The 20,507-nt window shown below is 37.9% G+C and overlaps 2 protein-coding genes across 4 annotated transcripts in view; one reads left to right on the top strand and one right to left on the bottom strand.

Annotated features, from left to right (window-relative positions):
• Positions 1–11,622, top strand: part of LOC110972370 (pituitary adenylate cyclase-activating polypeptide type I receptor-like) — a 74,809-nt gene extending 63,187 nt beyond the window's left edge. The window contains exons 7-13 of the mRNA XM_051947165.1: positions 1,563–1,716; positions 1,861–1,921; positions 4,583–4,652; positions 6,239–6,330; positions 6,535–6,664; positions 6,768–6,809; positions 7,357–11,622. Coding sequence (XP_051803125.1) covers positions 1,563–1,716; positions 1,861–1,921; positions 4,583–4,652; positions 6,239–6,330; positions 6,535–6,664; positions 6,768–6,809; positions 7,357–7,563 — 756 coding nt within the window. The 3' untranslated portion in view covers positions 7,564–11,622. The remainder of the gene's footprint in view (positions 1–1,562; positions 1,717–1,860; positions 1,922–4,582; positions 4,653–6,238; positions 6,331–6,534; positions 6,665–6,767; positions 6,810–7,356) is intronic.
• Positions 11,623–12,762: 1,140 nt separating this feature from the next.
• The window catches only part of adcyap1r1b (adenylate cyclase activating polypeptide 1b (pituitary) receptor type I), a 46,445-nt gene continuing 38,700 nt past the window's right edge, over positions 12,763–20,507 (bottom strand). Inside the window, exons 13-15 of one of the 3 annotated variants that reach the window (XR_007941385.1) lie at positions 19,722–19,763; positions 14,976–18,743; positions 12,763–14,919 (exon numbers count right to left, since the gene is read on the bottom strand). Coding sequence is in view for 2 of the 3 variants with exons in the window: in XM_051947161.1 (XP_051803121.1) it covers positions 18,345–18,743; positions 19,722–19,763 (441 nt within the window). In the remaining variant the exon portion in view is untranslated. Of the gene's footprint in view, positions 18,744–19,721; positions 19,764–20,507 lie in introns of all 3 variants that reach the window. The other 2 variants (XM_051947161.1, XM_051947162.1) reach the window with 2 other exon arrangements.

Raw genomic sequence — 20,507 nt, 5'->3', positions numbered from 1 at the left:
CGCTTAATCCTCATTAGGGTCACGGGTGGGCTGGAGTCTATCCCAGCTGACTTAATGTGAAGGCAGGAGACACCTTGAACAGGTCACCAGTCTGTCACAGGGCTACACATAGAGGCAACCAATTACACTCACATTCACACCTACGGATAGTTTAGAGCTACCAATTAACCTCAGTATGTTTTTGAACTGTAGGAGGAAGACAGAGTACCCAGAGAAAATCCACACATGCACAGATAGAACATGAAAACTCCATGCAGAAAGATCCCAGGTTCAGGCCAGGACACAAACCACCCAGATAGCAAACTATGGGTGAATCAATGTTGCATCTATGTTGAGACCTAACATAGAAATTATACAGAAAGCGCAAGGTTGATAAAATGTTGAGTCAACGTTTGCTTTTCATCCATAAATCACACTTTTCCCAGATAGCAAAAGATGCTAAATCAATGTTGAATTAGGGTTAAGAAGGTTGAATTGTGGTTACGGTTGAAGACTGATGGTTGGATCAACGTTGATTCAACAACATTTTGTCAACATTGAAGTTTGTGTTTAAAAGATACCATTGAATCTACATTGTATTTCGGTTTAATTAAAATGTTTGACAGGTCAATGTTTAATTAATGTTGAATCTATGTTTGCAAACATGTAATCTATGTAAGCAAACGTTGACTCAACATTTTATCAACCTTGCGCTTTCTGTATAATTTCTACGTTGGGTCTCAACATAGATTCAACATTGATTCACCCATAGTTTGCTATCTGGGCAGGGATCTTCTAGCTGTAAGGCTAAAGTGCTAGCCACTGAGCTACTGTGCAGCCCATGACATAGAAATGTTCAGCAAAAACACTTTTCCTTTCATTATTCAATGCAATAACTAAGGAATCGAAGGTGAAATTGTGACTATATTCCTTATTTTGTTTAATACTGTATCGGTGACACTAATCTTGGGTCATCACCTTATAACTGTAGTGACTGTATTGATCTTTAGCGCTGCCGGGTTGTCTGAAACATCTACCTTGTAGAATGCGTAGCTTATTTGAATGGACATCCATATTTGAAACATTGTCCACTGTGCTACTTCAGCTTTAGAGCTACATAAAAGAATTAGACACCCAAATAAAATGGCAGACAGTAAATGTTGTGTACGAATAGTAAATGAGGATATCAGACACGGTCTGTGAATATGCATGTACTTGGAGACGCTGCTTGCTCTCACCTTTGTGTTCCAGAAAAATCTGCCATTACATTTGTACCCTTCCAGAAAGCTGGCCAGACATAGCAACAGTAACTAAGGTGAATTGGACTTAACCTTAATTAGAATTTTATTGTAATTTATTATTATAGCTAACACCTACAGCTTTAAGTGTATGTAAGAAGCAAAGAATTTTATCCTGGACTGTTACATTGTTTGCCTTTTTTTTAATCAATATAAACTTCCTTGTAATCCACAGAATTGATTGGATTGATGGGAGGAGCTCTTACCATTGCAGATCCTCCAGATGAATGAGCTCCATAGACTAATTTGATGCTTGTGGCTTCTCTTTGTTTGTTTCTTCCCCAGGCATCCTGTAAATCAGCCGTGGCCTTCTTCCAGTTCAGTATTCTGGCAAACTACTTCTGGCTGCTGGTGGAGGGCATGTACCTGCAGACGCTGCTTGCTCTCACCTTTGTGTTCCAGAAAAAGTACTTCTGGTGGTACATACTCATCGGCTGGGGTGGGTGCCCCCTCATTACAATCCCTTTCATTCACCTTTCTCTGTTTCCCGTCTTTATGTCTCTTTCATCCATTTTCGGTCCCTTGTAAGAGCAGTTCTTGAACTTGTTCCTAATGACTGAGTCATGCTGTTTGTGCCTTGCAGGTCTCCCAACTACAATCATAACAGCCTGGATTCTCACTCGAAGCTTCTACAATAACACAGGGTGAGCTGTTGCTGAGGGAAATCTCAGAAAATATCAACTATAATGTGAAAATTCTGAAACGATTTCTGCATCTGATCCCAATAGTACTTAGCATATAGAGTGGGATATAATGTCTTTATGGTAGCATCAAAAAGACAACTGGGGATAATCCAAGGAATTGCATCTCTTTTTTGAGTCCTATACAGTGAAATTGAGTTAGTCATTCTTTAATAAATGATGTTTTTACAGAGGTAAAAGAGGAGAAAACTGTTCAGAATAAATCCAACATTGGATACACAAAGCCTACTTGTGGCACCATTGTTGTGCAGATGACCAGAGGTTTCAAATGACCATTAGTTCATATTTAAGGGTGCTTTATGCAAATCATTGAATATTTCTCATAGTAAATTGACTGCTAATTGGAATAAGTGACACCAAATATGGTTCCACGATTTAAGTTTTGTTTTTGCAGAGAGTTGTATGACTTGAGAAATGACACTTTCATGGTATTACAGTAGATAAAAAGTTAGGGCCAGCTGCTGATTTTTGTCTAGATTACCATAAAGACAAGGAACAGGGGAAATACACTATATTGCCAAAAGTATTCGCTCACCCATCCAAATAATCAGAATCAGGTGTTCCAATCACTTCCATGGCCACAGGTGTATAAAATCAAGCACCTAGACATGCAGACTGCTTTTACAAACATTAGTGAAAGAATGGGTCGCTCTCAGGAGCTCAGTGAATTCCAGCGTGGAACTGTGATAGGATGCCACCTGTGCAACAAATTCAGTCGTGACATTTCCTCGCTCCTAAATATTCCACAGTCAACTGTCAGCTGTTTTATAAGAAAGTGGAAGTGTGTGGGAACGACAGCAACTCAGCCACCAAGTGGTCGGCCACATAAACTGATGGAGCGGGGTCAGCAGATGCTGAGGTGCATAGTACCAAGAGGTGGCCAACTTTCTGCAGAGTCAATGGCTACAGACCATCAAACCTCATGTTGCTTTCAGATTAGCTCAAGAACAGTGCTTCAGCAGAGAGCTTCATGGAATGGGTTTCCATGGCCGAGCAGCTGCATCCAAGTCATACATCACCAAGTGCAATGCAAAGCGTGGGATGCAGTGGTGTAAAGCACGCCACCACTGGACTTTAGAGCAGTGGAGACGCCTTCTCTGGAGTGACCAATCGTGCTTCTCCATCTGGCAATCTGATGGACCAGTCTGGGTTTGGCGGTTACCAGGAAAATGATACTTGTCAGACTGCATTGTGCCAAGTGTAAAGTTTGGTGGAGGGGGATTATGGTGTGGGCTTGTTTTTCAGGAGCTGGGCTTGGCCCCTTAGTTCCAGTGAAAGGAACTCTGAATGCTTCAGCATACCAAGACATTTTGGACAATTACTTGCTTCCAACTTTGTGGGAACAGTTTGGAGCTGGCCCCTTCCTCTTCCAACATGACTGTGCACCAGTGCACAAAGCAAGGTCCATAAAGACATGGATGACAGAGTCTGGTGTGGATGAACTTGACTGACCTGCACAGAGTCCTGACCTCAACCCAATATAACACCTTTGGGATGAATTATAGCAGAAACTGAGAGCCTGACCTTCTGGTCCAACATCAGTGTGACCTCACAAATGTGCTTGTGGAAGAATGGTGAGAAATTCCCATAAAGACACTCCTAAACCTTGTGGACAGCCTTCCCAGAAGAGCTGAAGCTGTTATAGCTGCAAAGGGTGGACCGATGTCATACTGAACCCTATGGGTTAGGAATGGGATGTCACTGATGTTCATGTGCGAGTCAAAGCAGGTGAGCGAATACTTCTGACAATATAGTGTAGCTGTCCTGGCCCTGCACAAAGGTACTAAAATCCATTTCACTAATTAACACACTGTGCAGAGTGTAACAAAAACATGTCATCATTTTAGTGTCTGTGTGTGCCATGCTGTTTCTAGATGAAAATAAGTATTTGGTCCCAGCTAAGAAATGGTCTGTTACATAACACTGAGCTGTGATTTTTTACAGATCTGTTTTTGTTTTAGATCAGGGGTGTTAAACATACAGCTTGTGGTTCTGGATAACTTTGCTGAGTGAAAACAAATCTGAGAAGTCATTAGTAGTTAACATTTTTCAAAAAAGCACAGTGTCTTTCCTAATTTGATCACTGGAAGGGTCATAATGTCTTACTTTCATAAAAAACAAACAAACAAAAAAACATAAATAAATAAGTCAGATACACAGAGATTAGTTTTTAGGGGGTTCATTATTCTCAGGAGAAGTGTTTTTTCAGTTTTTTATGATGTAAAACTAATGTATTTTCTGAGCTCCTCCTTAAAGAATTAAGATGCTTCTTACTAATATCCATGACAACATACGTGAAGACATATTCACCTCTTTATACAAAATGCATCATTTCATTTAATTAGAAAATTAGCAAAGTATTTGATCATAAATATATTAATGAATGATGATGAATGGGTGATAGTGAAGTGCATGGTGCACCTGTGTCAACAAAATGCTGATGCCAGATTTAGATTGAGATCTACCAGAAAGGATTTTCTCCTGTTTCTAACACGATATCCTGGCTGTGGACGCTGAGTTGTCGTGTGTCGTGATGAGACATTCGATATTGTCGGCCTGGGACTGGGTCTTGTTTATTTCATTATTGCCTGTTGTGCATCTCAGGTGCTGGGATGACACAGATGTGGCCTTTGTGTGGTGGATCATAAAAGGTCCAATAACTGCATCACTACTGGTGAGTACAGAGCAGGTAGAGGGAAACATTGAGGCATTATAAGAGTCTTCAATCTTGAATCAGTCCAACATTTTGACACTGCAGAAAATATTGCACTCTTTTGTCTTGCATTTGCAATAGGGGCAACAAAAAGAAGTTGCTACACTGAAACCTAGCCAGTGCACACACAGTAAACAGAAGCAACTAATCAGTGGGATTGATTGTTTCCCTGCTGGTGTGTTTAGTTTGTCTCACTGAGAGACTCGTTATAGCTACCATTAGCCTCCTGCTTGGAAGCTTAATTTTATGTTTATTTTTCTCTGTTTTCCTCCCCAACTGGTTTGGTCAAGTGTGTGAGGTGGGGTTGAGGATTTGTTTGTCAGCTTTTTAACCCACCATGGTGAACCTTCTGAGCCCTGACAAATTTCTGCAGTTTTGCTCCTCTCATGCTTATACTCGCTGTGGCTCCTTTTTCACTGTAATGTACAGAACTGCACCTCTGTAGAAACAGAACAACGATGACTAGAAGTAGAGAGAACTCAACAGTATGCAGTACAACACATAAATTCTGAAAAACAAAAGCTGAGGAAACCTGGAATTAATATTAGCAAAGCTTTTCCAAATGCCAATAGGTGTGACTAAGACATGTGAAAAGTAATTTTGATAAAACATCATATTTTAAGCTTAGATTGCAAGATTTTACACGACTTTATACACGACTAGACGAAGGAAAGCTGAAAAATCCAACACTTCTTTCTGTTCATACAGTTTCTGGCTTGGATTTATTGCCACAATTTTATGGATTTTTAGAGAGAACTTAGAGAGTTAAAGGTTGGAAATGGAAGGACATTATCTTTAGCAGACATTAAAGATTCAAAAATTAAATACTGAAGGTCTATATTTCTCAGTTCAAAATTTTGAAAGGATGGTTACATTTAGCATGACTGCATAAGCCCTGGTTTTAAGGCTGTTCTACATGCACTGTTTTGCTATTGGAACCAATGAACAGCTGCTGTTCCATCCCCTTCAAGAAGAACAAACTGTCTGCACATTTTGATTCTGATTGGTTAGTTAGGTGATACACAGCACCCAGGTTGAATTCTTAATTCTTATCCATGTCTTCATATCTTAACAGCTTGTATGTATTTTACACCTCAGAGTTTATAACAACCACAGAACTCAATAAAGAAAGGATTTTCACCATATAGAACTTTTAAATGACAGTTGAAGCGTAACTGGATAGCGTAGTGTTAAAGGTGCAAACCACGTGGGTGCACATGCTGTCTGCAGTAAATCCCCGAATCAGCACTCTTTGCGCACGCACGCACACACACACACACACACACACACACACACACACACACACACACACACACACACACACACACACACACACACACACACGCACACACATTTATATATAAACTGGGTATTTGTCTGATTGATTGTAGCATGGCCAGCATGACCCCTGTCAAGTTAAATTTAAAAAAAATTGTATATTCTTCTTTACGATGTGAAGTAGTGATGAAACAAAAGTGAAACAAAGGAAAATGGCACCATCTGCAGAATGACAACATGTTTGACAACTTTTCATTTGTTTCATGTAGGTGAACTTCATCATCTTCATCAATGTAATCCGTATTCTGGTCCAGAAGCTGAGATCTCCTGGTGTTGGTGGAAATGACACCAGTCATTTTAAGTGAGGCACAATAAATTACGCTCCATATATGTATATATGTATATATGTATATATATGTGTGTGTGTGTGTGTGTGTGTGTGTGTGTGTGTGTGTGTGTGTGTGTGTGTGTGTGTGTGTGTGTACATATTCTTGTGCTCTATGTACACAGAGCATAAGCATATACACCTGTAGTCACTGCATGTATGTTGTTCATGTGTGTACAGGAGATTGGCCAAATCCACTCTGCTGCTCATCCCTCTGTTTGGGATGCACTACATGGTGTTTGCCTTAATGCCAGAACAAACAGCAACAGAGGCCCGACTCTTCATAGAGCTCGCTCTGGGATCTTTTCAGGTAAAATGCAAAATCCTTCTCCAAAGGCAGAGGCTACAAAATACTTAATAACACTTAAAAAGTTACATTTGACTCTTTTGTACAATATTTTTATGCTTTGAAGGGATTTGTTGTGGCCCTGCTCTACTGTTTCCTGAATGGAGAGGTGAGTAAATACACAACATACACAGTTTTTTATTTTATTTTTTTTCAATCTACGAGTTCATTCCATTCTGTTGCTACTTTCCACAGCATATTGTAAAATATTAAGACTAATTTTCCTGTGTTAAACCATTTTATTGCCCCTGTGTTTTAACTACATACATTTATTTTTAACAGCTTTTAAACATTATCTTTCACTGCTGTGTTGTTTTTATCTGGTGCAGCAGTTGTCAGCAGGTACTGTTATGAAAAAGAATATTTTGAATCCTGAGGTAATATAGTCAAATTCTACACAATTAAATCTGCCTATATGCAGGCCCTGTACACTGACAGGTGATTTTACTTCCTCTGGTTGATTAGATTTCTGTTTAGATTGTGCACAGACACACTCAGAGGATTTACACCACTATCAGGCTTGTTTTTAATGGTTAATGTGTATTATGTCTCAATCTAACGGTGAAAGAAAACTAGCAGGAGAGTCATTCTGAAGTATTTGCTTTCCATGTTAAAACATTTCATTCTTATTTCTCTATTTTCTCCTGTGTTTTCAGGTGCAGGCTGAGCTGAAGAAGAGGTTTTGGAAATGGCAGACTCAGAGTTACCTGAGCTACAGTAAACGACGGCGCACACTGTTCACTGAAAGCAGCACAGTCACTCAGATATCTGTTCTGGACAAATCCAGCCCCAAAGATCAGCCGGTCTCAGACACACTCGCCCTCACACGCAGCCACACACCCAACAACGTGTCTGCCGTCTGAGACACAGCGCTGATAGTCATGTCCTTCACTGAAACATCTTCATGGTATCTGGACATTGTCCTGAACAGAAACACCAGAGCCTGTCTTTAAGGTACCTCTTAACTGTGTATGATGGGATTTTTTCATAACTTTGTGTGATGTCTAAACTTCCTGTACAGTAGGTCTAACTCAAACATGAAACTTTCCCCAACAGCGACATTGGTCATAGTGTTTTAGAAAGAGAGGTCATATCTTTTCTGTTTATGCTCTGTGGCTCCTCGTCCACATTTGACTCACAGACACCCAGTTGTTTCTCCTCTTTCTCGGAGCATTATTATAGATATTTAATATTATTTATATATTTACACTACTCTTCAAAAGGTTGGGGTCACCAAGGCAATTTCATGTTTTCCATGAAAACTCTCACTTTTATTCATGTGCTAACATAACTGAACAAGGGTTTTCTAATCATCAATGAGCCTTTCAACACCATTAGCTAACACAATGTAGCATTAGAACACAGGAGTGATGGTTGCTGGAAATGTTCCTCTGTACCCCTATGGAGATATTCCATTAAAAATCAGACATTTCCAGCTAGAATAGTCATTTACCACATTAACTATGTCTACACTGTATTTCTGATGATCTAGTGTTGTCTTCATTGAAAAAAATGCTTTTCTTTAAAAAGTAAGGACATTTCTAAGTGACCACAAACTTTTGAACGGTAGTGTATATATTTTAATGAAAAATAAATGATCATCCCTGTTAAAAAGTAAGAACTATAAATTATTAATTGTGTTGAAGTTCTCCTGAACTCTCAACTGTTGTGTTGTTATTAATTGCTTAGAAGTTTCTCATAAAGGAAAATGAGCATCATCATAATAGATTTTTATTACTTGAGGTCTGAAACAGCCACCAGAGAATCAGTGCTCAGAATGAACGGGAGCATGAGAGGTGAGTCAGAAACTGAGATGAGATTAATTAGAGGAGAATCTCAATCATTGTTCAGAAAAATGTCTGACTTCCACCACTGGCTCTGTTATCTTAGTGTCTCACAAAGCTGCATTTTCTTGACTGAATTTAGTGTGGGAAGAAAAACAAGTAGAAACAATATATGTGTGTGTATGAGGTCACCTATACTGGTGGTTTGTTCACGTTCTTCTTTATGCTGTTGTTAGATGTCTGATCTGCAGTGATCATGACTCATACACAAGCAACTGTATTAACCAACAGTCTTTACCAAAGCAGCATTCTGTAGAGAAAATCATTGTTTTTCATTATTACATCATCTGACAAAATGAAAAAAGTCTGTTGGCTGCAGCTGTGCTGTGAGCTGCGTTCAGTTATACTGACATTTAAAATGAGTGATGACAGATAAAGTGAGACATAAAGGATCGTCATATTCAAGTACAGCTAACAAGCATCCAGACAAGCTGTACACCCATATTTAATTGGCTGTAAAACAGAAAAAAGTCTGCACAACTCTGAAGTATATTAGAAATACAGCTGTTGAAGAACCAAAGCTCAAGTCTGGAAATGTTTCTGGTAGATCCTGAAACAGTGATGGAGCTGGAGTTCAAACTCAGAACAATGCACCTTTGGTTGCTAAACTTTAAAACTAATTCAAACACAGAATATCCTGCAAGTTTAGTAGCATCTTTGTAACTTCCATGTCTTCACAACTCTCCAACATCTTTTTCTGAAGTCATTTTTTCAGCTTTGAACTAGTAGTTAGAAACAATGGGACATAACCTTATACACTATGATATCTGTATAATCTGATTGATTGATTGATTGATTGATTGATTGATTGATTGATTGATTGATTGATTGATTGATTGATTGATTGATTGATTATTAAGGTTTTTATACAACCAACATACACATGAACATTCAAAGTTTGTTTCCCCAACTTACCGTTTTTCCACATTTCCAAGGAAAGTGACAGAAGCTAAATGTTCAAAGGAGGGATGACAGAGAGGGTTTGTTACAAAAGAAGAAATAAGAAACATACAAAACTTTAGTCAGGTACCAGGGAAACTGAAGAGAAGTCTTCAAGAAATGTTTTCAGTCAGGAATGTTGTAATTATTCTTTCATATCGACTGATTTTGACCATGTTTCATGCTGTCCAGACACTAAGACAATGAAAGAAGCGGCAGCAGCTGATCAGTCGTGTACGCTGAATGTTCATTACTTTATCTTATAACTCAAAATTGTTTCCACCCACCCCCAAGTTACATTCACTGTTCTCCGAAAAAGTTAAAAACCACTGCCTAGAAAACTTTTCTTTTCTTTTGCATTTTACATAAATTTTTTCTACTGTAAAATGTATATAAAAAATATATTGTGGAAAAACTAACCCTTGACTTTGAATGAGGTTAAATTTCTATAGCACAGAAGCCTTAGTTTCCACTTTCACTTCAGCTTTCTGCTCATATTTTGCACAAAGCTTCTTGACTAACTTCAGAACACTTTACTGCGAATACCACAAAAATATAAAGCTTTAAGTAGCACAACATCTGAGATCTGAGTAATATGACAAGGCACTGCATTTGACTAAATTAAGTCTGGTGTAAAATTTCTCTAAAATACTAGTTTGACATAATTTTGTGAAACTCCAGGTCTTGGCAGCAGAGGGAATGCACCACAGTTTCAGCATTATTGGTTCTCATAAGCCATCAGTACAATTATCCAGACAATTATTTACCAATCTGCAAGCAACATAGCCCCCAAAAACACACTTTTCACAAGACATCATCGCACAGTATTTTGTGAAAAATGAACTCAAAAATATAAACTGCTCCTCAGTTTTCCCTATTTGTGTTAAACATTTGCGTTAACTTTGTCTGATAAATTAGTGGCCATCATACCTGGACTTTGCTGAGTGTGACATTCATGTTATTATTGCTGTTGCTGATTGAGGGCCTCTTGGTTTCTTGAGTTGGGCATTCCAGTGTGATCATGTCAGAGATATAAGTTTATAAAGAACATTTTTTCATATAGGGGAACCTGCCCATGTTGTCATCAGGGGCCCTGCATGCAACATGTTGCACAGTGCACTAGCGCACATCTGGAGCACTAGACTGTAAACGCTATTTACCTGTCTGATTACTGTCTCTGTCTATGTGCAAATGTAAATACACCCGACCTAAAGTTTACATGTATTTTATGACGTTGCAGTTTGTGAAGTTGATTTCTACAATAACCACAATAAATGGCCTTGTTATTGTAAAAATAGAGTAAATAATAGTTTTAACAACATTACAAATTACTATGTTTGTGTTTACAATCAACATATTTTTGGTAAAATACATCTAGATAGGTTTTATTCTTATATGTAATATTTTAAAATGTAGAGAACATGTTACTGTGTTTTTATTTGTTAGCATTATTTAGTGAAGCCCAGGTCTTAATTGCTATGCTAATGCTAATACTGATCCAAAACTTGTTTTCCTCTGATGAATAATTTTGATAGAGCTGCTGTTCAGTTGATGTATCTTTACTGTGATCTACTATTCTTGTCTGTATTTGGCATCAAAGGCATTTCATATGTATGTACAGTATTGTCCCTGGAAAGAAAAATAGCATAACTTAGCTACTGATCACTACAGTGCCTTTCTCATACAGTATATCTGAGTGTTTCTCTGCAGTTTAGGTGCATTGAACTTTCAGCAGGTTTGCATTCTGAACCTCTTTACCTTAGTCATGTACTTGAGATCGTGACAGCACGTGCTTTGCTGAGCAACATAGATGTGCTTCTGTGTTGTGTCATTACAAACGAATATTCTGCTTAAAAGGCAAAACAAAGTTTTAGTGCGATTTAAAATTGTTCAGTGAGGAGGTGATGGTTATTATTAACTGTTGTGATCCAATGTTTTTGAAAGAAAGCTTTTCATGTTGTCTGGATTACATTCGTTTTCAGTCTCAGTGGGGACAATGAAAGTGTCATTTCTTTTTGTTGCTTTAAAGCATGATGTGAATGTTTCCCTTACAGGATGCAGTTTACTACATGAGAAAAAGTTTCTGGTTTGGAGTTTGCTTTATTGGGCTGGGGGCACATTAAAGGTTTAGGTTGGCGATGTAGAAGTTTTTTCCTTGGCAACATCCCATGAAAACATCAAGACCAATAAAGCTGCAGTCAGCTTCTTGATAATTCTGTATCCTGTGGCTCCACAACGCAATCCCATTGGTTCCTGCTGAAGACGTGAAAACTCCTTGCAAATGTACACTGCAGTTCAGAATTTTGGGATCACTTTAATATGTCTTTGTTTATGAGTCAAAGGCAATTTTTTTTAATGAATATAACAGTGAATGAATCTGAAATTCAATGTAGACATTGTTAATGGTAAATACTACTGAAACAGCTGATTTTTAATGGAATATCTCCAGAGGAACATTTCCAGCAACCATCACTCCTGTGTTCTAATGCTACATTGTGTTAGCTAATGGTGTTGAAAGGCTCATTGATGATTAGAAAACCCTTGTGCAATTATGGTTGCACATAAATTGCACAACATGATTGCACAAGGGTTTTGTTGTGTAATTCTGTGAGTTTTCATGGAAAACCTAAAATTGTCTGGGTGACCCCAAACTTTGGAACGGTGGTGTACATGACAGCTGTATTTGATAGATGCCTCAATAATAGAGTAAAGCTAGCCCCCAACAAATGCAGTATAACGTTTAATTGGAATTGAATTTGATTAGTTAAAAACTAATAATTGATCTTTTTTTCCATGGCTGACAATAACAAAAACACAAAATTAACACTAGCCTCATCCTTTGAGCAATAATGCAGTATTAACAACAAATACCACTGAACCGACAAGTTAAAAACATTTATTGTTGATGCTGCCATAGTGTACAAAAAAATACCCTTCTTATTTGCACACCAAAAAGAGTGCAGAATGGTATAGGATTATGTGAAAGACCTGTAATGTAAATGGACAGCTGATGAACTTACACAATCCTGTGTGTATGAAGCCACCACGGAAACACGTTTGCAGTATTTCCTCCTGTTTGAGTTTCCTACAGAGCCCAGCCGTGTTAAGAAATGAATGGGCCTTTCTGAAAAACTGATGTGTATATTTGTGAGCTTTTAAAATTTTGCATTGCAGGAGGAACATGAACAAATGAGACTGTGTGCCACAAACAGGCAACTGGATGAGACGTAGCCACACCCTTTGCGCTGCAACACAACACTAACAAACGATACCAGGTCAACAAGTTAAAAACATTTATTGTCTTCACTTCCACTACAAAAAACCCTTCTAATGTGTACACCAGAAAGAAAGAAAAAAGTTAAAATGGTGCACTGAAAGAGATCAAATGAAAAAGAAGAGCTAATGAGCAGACAGAAGTGGGCTCACAGCAGGATGCTTTAAGGTACTTTTACATTCAGCCTTCAGTATGCAAACTGCTGGGCCCCATTTTTCCCTTTTAACTGAATCCAACAGGCAATCAACACAATGAAGCAATTCAATAAAGATAACCACTGTAAATAAAGTCAAAATAAAAACATTTGAAATCAATTTCCTTGTCATGCTATGCAGTAAAAATAATAATAATAAAGAGGACAGCAGTTTTTATGGCACTGTACTTTTCCTCATGTCTGAGTAGATTAACATTCAAAGGAAAAGTATTTAATGGGTCCTGTGGGGACTCTAGAGCTACAATTCGATAAATCATTCACAGCTGAAACCCAATACCTGTCTTCTGGCTTATTAATTGCTCATCCACTCGCTACAGCGGATTTAAAACAAGCACAGATTCCCTTAATGGCCTGAAAGCTCGATCCTCCCTTCTGATTACATCTGCTGGTCAAATGAGATCAAAACAATTTAACAAGCATGCATCAGCCTAATAGAGAGTACAGAGGCATTAAAGGAGGCTTTACACTTTTAGCAAACACGATCACCATTAAAAAAATAAGATATAAAAATGAGAACAATCACAGCGCAAAGTTTTGAAAAGACAGCTATTAACTTTGAACCACAGAAAACTCCATTTACAAGGTACAACACCGGCAGCTTGTTTCTGTCTTGCACGTTTAAACTGCAGTTTATTTCATCACAAAAGTTGGCTACAGACCTTTCAAACACTTTAACTAACTACTTCATAGTTCAAAACAACAGGCTCAAATGAATATTTATTCTTAGAATAATAGCAACATCTTTGTGTGACATCAACATAGTACTGGCGATATAAGGCTCCAACTCCCACTGTAACACCAAAGAAACGCATTCACAAACACATGCTCCAAAATAGGCTTGTGACCCAGTGAGATTGTCATAATGTTTGAAATGAACTCAACTGAGCGCTCAGCTGAACCAGAGCAGAGGTGGTGATTGTCCAGCCCTTTAATGAAACAGGGCCCCCTTATGGCTGCTGTTGGATCTGCACTGGTATTATTGCAGGTCACACTGAATACATACACAGCAGAACAACAGGACAATACAGTTTCCGGTCAGCCCTTCTTTTCTCAGCTTTGCCTTTGAGTGGCCTGGACTCCCAGAAAACATGGATTTGGATATTTGCAGGTCGAAAGACGCCTTTGGTTGGAAGAGTTTTAGACATCTAGAAAGCACACAAACATTTTCTCCCTGTGACTATATTAGACCTTAATATAGTCTGCAAATTGCTTACGTTGACAAAATAACTAGATGGTCAATTCGAGGCTGCTCTGGGCATTTTGTTCATAACGTTAATTGATCATTATTTCCATCATTGATTCATCTGTAAAATGGTTTCTCAGTTCATTACTTGGGCTTTTCTACAATTAAAATGTATTTGAAAACCATCATCTATTAGAAGTTGTTAAAGGGCATCAGTCATTTTAGGATCAATGAAAATATTGTTATGTACCAAAAGACAGCAACTTGAAAATAGAAACAGAGCTTGTTGTGGGTGTAATTAAAACAAATTGTAGTCCACAAGGTCAGAAGTGAACTTTGGGCCTCAGTGGCTCTGTGTCATCTAGATGTCTAAAAATGTCCAGTGTTCAACCAGTTTAGTTTACTGTTAACCTAAACACATGGCTGCTGTTTACAGCACTGAGGCCATGTCCACTGTATTACTTCTTTTTAAAACAGGCAATTATAGTTTTAGGAATTTTGTAATTCATTAGTTTTTTTGTAACATTGAAGCTCTAACTTAATTTCAACACAAAAACAAGATTATGTATTTGTTGGTATAGCATTTTAACATTGTTTACTATAAAGCATCACAGAGAGATTAAATGTTATCAAACACCCATATTAATAATTTAAAATAATAATTCAATATTGCAAAGATGTAAATGCAATAATATTAAAATATATTTTGCCCAAGAAAATAAATAAGTCAAAGTGGATTTCTTAGGTTTAATTTAGATTTATGACCTCACTTGATCTTAATCTGGATTTAGATCAACTGAGGTCATAAATCTGAAACTGACAAATCTAAATTTGGGGCTTAGAACTGACAAAACTGTCATAAAATGACCAAATATAGCTGAAAAAATGACAATAGTCTGTGAAGACCTTCAGTTAGCTGATTCTATTGCTACAAACGTAATCAATTACATTGTTCTATTTATCTTAAATGAATAATTACTATTATTTTAAGACTGTGTTACTTTTACAGGGCTTCCTTCCAAGACGTCTTTTTACCTGTAAATCATAAAAACAAGGTTTATTGTGTGACTTCAAACAGCTGATGAGGAGAAAAACTCAACTACAGTAAAATACTGAACTGAGGAGATGAGCTTTTCTATTACCGTCATAAATATTACGTATGTGATAAATTTCTATGACATTGATCAAAGAATTCAGTCATTTGTTGTTGCTTTGGAGTCTTACAGCTCCAGTTTGTTTTTAGAAAACACTTCAATTCAGACATTTGCAATTAAAACAAACTCTATCTGTTCTAGTACAAATCAAAAATTCTGTAAAATTAAAGAATGTTTTGAAAAACAGTTTCTATAAAGTACAAAACTGGTCTTTTCTGGTTAATGATATCTTTTATAGCCCAGTCATTTCCATTTTTTGCTATAGAGAAAAAAAAAGTGCCTGAAAAACAAGAAAATGAAAATATATCTGTTATTGCACATGTAATGTGGTTTATTGTATGGATTTATATATTAAGTCAGTGGTTCTCAAACTGAGGGGTGTGAAGGACCAAAGGAGGAATAAGAATGAAAATTAAACTGAATGAGTTGGATTTATGTAAGAGTGTGCTGAAGTTATTGTGCTGAGATTTGTTTCATTAAAATTCAGATATTTGTTTTCTCGTTTAACTGTTTGTTTTTTGAATCAGTGGTAATAACTGATGAACACTGTGGGGTAGGGAGGCATGAAAACAGCCAGAAAAGGTTTGAGAACCACCAAGTCAATATAGTTTACACTTGTTTTTACTCATCCTTTCTCATGAGTTAAAGTACTTTGAAGGCCTCCAGGTTTAAAACACTGATTTAGTTCTAAGCATCATAAAAGCACTTTGTTAAACCCTTTTCTTTACTTTGCAGTGTCGTTTTGAAATGAAAAGATAAATCTTTCCTTTTTAAATCATCAACAGAAGTCAAAAATACTTGTTTTGTGCTTAAAGGCACTTTTGCAGACACAAAGTAGAGTCGAGCGTTGGGATTCAGAGGATAGTTGTGTCAGACCAAAGGAAAAATCTACAGTGACATCAGTTGGAAAGCTAACTCAGCCTTCACAAATGGATACGGCCGTGCAAATACTCAGTAAGGAGTCGATTCATTCTAGTCTTTGGAATGAGAGAATTACCCCCGAGTTTAAAATCCCTCTCTTAAAGAAACATCCATCTCAGTGTGCTTGTTTTCAAGCATAAAGAGAGAAAACAGCACCAGAGACACTAACTGCAGAGAGACAGAAAGAGATGCTGCGACGTGTCAGGAGGGGTTTGTCTGAAAAGAAACCCTCATTAATCAAAATGAGTAAAAGTGATCTTTCAAGCTGTCCGTTTTCAGAAAAAAATCTAAAGGTTTTATCCCAAAAAGGCCAAATGTTGTGATGTTTCTGATGGTCCACACCTTCACTTAGACCAGTACAATGTTGAAACTTCTTGCAGGAGGCTGCTGAAGAGGTTCTGCCTTTACAAAGTGATTAAGTATGAGAGCACGCCACAGCAACCTGCTAACACTCATGAAGAAAAAGAAATCCAATTAAAACACTCACAAAAAAGTCCAACAAAAGCACATGGACAATAAATGCAATTTCATGCAAGCAGTAGAACCCATGATGCTTCAGACACGAACGGATTTTCATTGACATTTTCTGTACTAACGGCTGTTTAAAACTACAGACACACTGATCTCCAACGTATCTCCTGTCAGACGTCTGCTCTCCATTGCTGAGATTTAAAAGAGGTTTGTATGTGTGGTCGTATTCAGCAAACCTCAGCAGTGCGCACACATCTGAAGAAGACTGTTAGAGTCAAACATTTAACCCTTGTGCTGCTTTTTAGCAGTTTTCTTTTTTTTTTTTTTTGGCATTTCACTCAACTGTAGAAAATACGTCCTTCCAACAAATACTGCTTTTCCAAATTTCACCTGTTAGTGGAATTACTCCTTGACAATCCTCAGTCTGGTTGTCTTCAACACTCATTATATTGTTTTAAATCAGTCACAGTTTGCACAGTTAACAAAGGCTTGGGCGCAAAAGTAGGTAGAAATATTAAGCTTTCATATACAGTTTGTACACGAGAGTGCTGCAGGGGTTGAGAAATGATAAGGAGCATTGTTTTTTTTAACACTGAAATTGAATAAACTGGGGGGGGGGGGGGGGGGGGGGGATTTAATAAGTCCAGATATGATTGAAATTAACCCACTGCTGCTTCACAGTCCCTACTTCAATCAATAACGCTGATAAGAGAGTAAAAAGTTCATTTTTTTTTCATACTGATGTAACGGTGAACTTTCATTTCTTCAGCTGCAGTCACCATAACTGCTCTCTAAGGTATTTTCTGTACAGGTTCTCTTAAAGGATCACTTCAGATATTTAGTGCTGCTGCTTATTTGTGTTTGTGGGGACACATTAGAGACAGATTCTTAAAAAAATGGAAAATCAAAGCAGCAGAGGCAGATATTTCCTGAACTTTAGAGCTGAATTTGGGGGAAGCTCCGGTAAATGCAGGATACTAGGTTTCCCATAATTCAACACATATATTTTCATGTGACTCATTCAGTGTCACGCCTGCAGTTTGTAACAGAGGCTTTAAGTCACAAATATATCACCGTTAAGTCCAAGTTCTTATTTCAGGTCCAAAGCAACAGAGGACATTATACAACAGGTTTTTTTGTTGCTGTTGTTTTGTTTTGTTTTGTTTTTTTACAAGCAAAAGACAACTCAACATCAAGAAAACCAGTCTTCATGTTCACGATCATTGAAGCATTCCTTAGAAATATTTACACCAGGGTGACCAGTAGTGTCTCTCTTCAGGTAAACCACTTCACAGCAGATAAGGTATCTGCATTGAAAGAGGAATACGGTTATTGTCTAAAATACATTTTGAGGAAAGTGTGAAACTTAAGGACAAAAATGTCCTCAGACAGACTGGAATGATCAGTGTGAGAGGACACACACTCTGGAGCTCTCTGGCTGCAGAAATGAACTGGTCCCACAAATTCTGTAGCACCAGACAGCTTTGAACACTAACACAATATATACAGACAGACAGCAACACTTCTTTTGCAGGTTCCAGCAAGGATACACACTAGATTCCTCGATCATGCCTTTTAGAGATGTTTTAGAAGTTTTCTACGGCACTGGATTTATTATTTGGTCACGTTTCAGGTGCCGCAGGTTCAGACTAGAGGCTGTTCTGGGTCGCTGGAGTTGAGTTGGGTTTCCATCATGGTGTCATTGGGGTACGGGTTGGGGTAAGGGTTGAGAAACGGGTTGCTGAGGTTGGTCATCGGTACGAGGGTGGGAGTGGTGGGTTTGGTGGCATCAGGTCCAGAAGCGCAGTCGGTGCCGAATGTGACGCCCCCAACGGCGGCGCTCAGGTGGCCGGAGTCTCGGCCTGCAGGCTGGACATGCGGATCTGGGAGCTGCTCTTGCTGAGGATGGACAGCTGCGTCCCCCCATTCACCCCACTGCTCGCCAGCGAAGGGTGCCGGTGCTTCAGGTCCACAGCAAAGTACCTGTTCACCGTCCAGCTGCGCCATTTCCTCTTGATCTCCGATTGCACCTTGAGGGATATACTTCACAAGGTCATTATTAATGGACCTCGCTGGAAAGAGACAAGCTCACTGTCCCTCAGTCTCTGCACCTCTGGCTCTGCTCTCCATAAGCTCATTGTTTCTGGTTTTCACTGATTCTTACTGAATTTTATCAAAAGGGACAAGTTGGTTCACAATATCAGATAAATTTTGCTAGTCTGTTGAAAGAAAATGCTGAGCTTGAAAAATGTCTCTGCTATTAGAAAATGCAAATGAGCTGATTCTAAAGTACCAAAGTCCCTCTAGCCTTATTTTGTAGCAGCTATTTTGGGCTGATTTCTTGACTTCTGTACCACTAAAATACTTAATTTAAAATACTACTCATTCATTTATCTGCAAGAAAACTTAATATGAAATGGTATTTTCACAAAATAGCAATATAATATTATTGTTAAGTTGTGCTCAGGGTGTAAACTATTGCAGAGCTTTGATTTCCACTGGCCTACATTGGACAGATCAGTAGTAATTAAACACCATTTGGAAGATATTTTTTGTTAATCACAAAACAATGGCAACACAAACATGTAATTTTTAAGTATTTGTAGATTTTAAGTTATACATAGTTCTGAGAGCAGAGAAATCTGATAGTAGAGTTCTTAGCTGCGGTCAGTGAACAGCTTGTTTTATGTTGAATACGCTGTAGATACCTGCATCCACACATCACAGAAAACTGAGAATGAACTGAACAGTTAAGCCAAACTCTCCTGTAAATAGGTATTTTATATACATTTACAAGAAATGTTTTTAAAAATTGAATATTTCTGATTATTTTTCCTATAAATAATCAAATTAATAAATTCCCAGTACATTTTAAAACCAAAAATAATGAGCATTTCAGGTTTATTTATTTGCATTTTAAACCTCATCTCTTACAGGCGTAAATATTGTTCTGTTGTGTAAAACTGTGCATCAAGAAGACAGTTGTGACCGTGTTTCCAGTTTATTTTAAAGGAGACTTACCTCTCCATTGAGGAAGCAGTAGAGGACAGCCACCACAAAGCCCTGAGGAGACACAGAGGGTCAGAGCATGAGACAAAAACACTGATGGATCGACGGTAAACAGGGCTTTTTGCTAAAGAATGACAACAATTTATTTTAACCATTAATGTTGCCATTGTGGCTCTGTGACTTTATAAAATTTCATAAAGCTCATTTTCATTTTTTTTTTCGTAAAGTTATAGTGAATTTGTAGACTTGCTCCAATACACGCTGTTTTGTGCAGCTTCTGATTTCCCCAAATCTCTGCAACAGAGGTATGGAGTGCAAAGTTAGCATGACCCATGGAGCCACAACAGCCACAGTAATGACAAACACAACAGGTTGAAATATACCAGAATTACAGTTTAAATTAAACAATAATCCTAAAAACAGAAGCATGCTGAAACAGTAGCAATAATGTACTACATAGATCTTATAGATCTTATGCAGATGACACACAATTGTATTTATCTATGAAGCCAGATGAAACTGATCAGTTAGCTAGACTGCAAGATTGTCTTAAGGACATTAAAACCTGGATGACTTTTAACTTCCTACTGCTAAATTCAGAGAAAACTGAAGTCATTGTATTTGGCCCCAAACATCTTAGAAACTCGCTTTCAAAGCAAATAGTTACTCTGGATGGCATCACGTTGGCCTCCAGTACGACTGTGAGGAACCTTGGAGTTATTTTTGACCAGGACATGTCCTTTAACTCACACATAAAGCAAGTCTGTAGGACTTCCTTTTTTCACCTGCGTAATATTG

The sequence above is a fragment of the Acanthochromis polyacanthus genome, chromosome 4 (genome assembly GCF_021347895.1).
Source record: "Acanthochromis polyacanthus isolate Apoly-LR-REF ecotype Palm Island chromosome 4, KAUST_Apoly_ChrSc, whole genome shotgun sequence".
Lineage (NCBI taxonomy): Eukaryota > Metazoa > Chordata > Actinopteri > Pomacentridae > Acanthochromis > Acanthochromis polyacanthus.
Note: the sequence above shows the minus strand (reverse complement) of the source record. Positions and strands in the feature narration are given on the sequence as shown.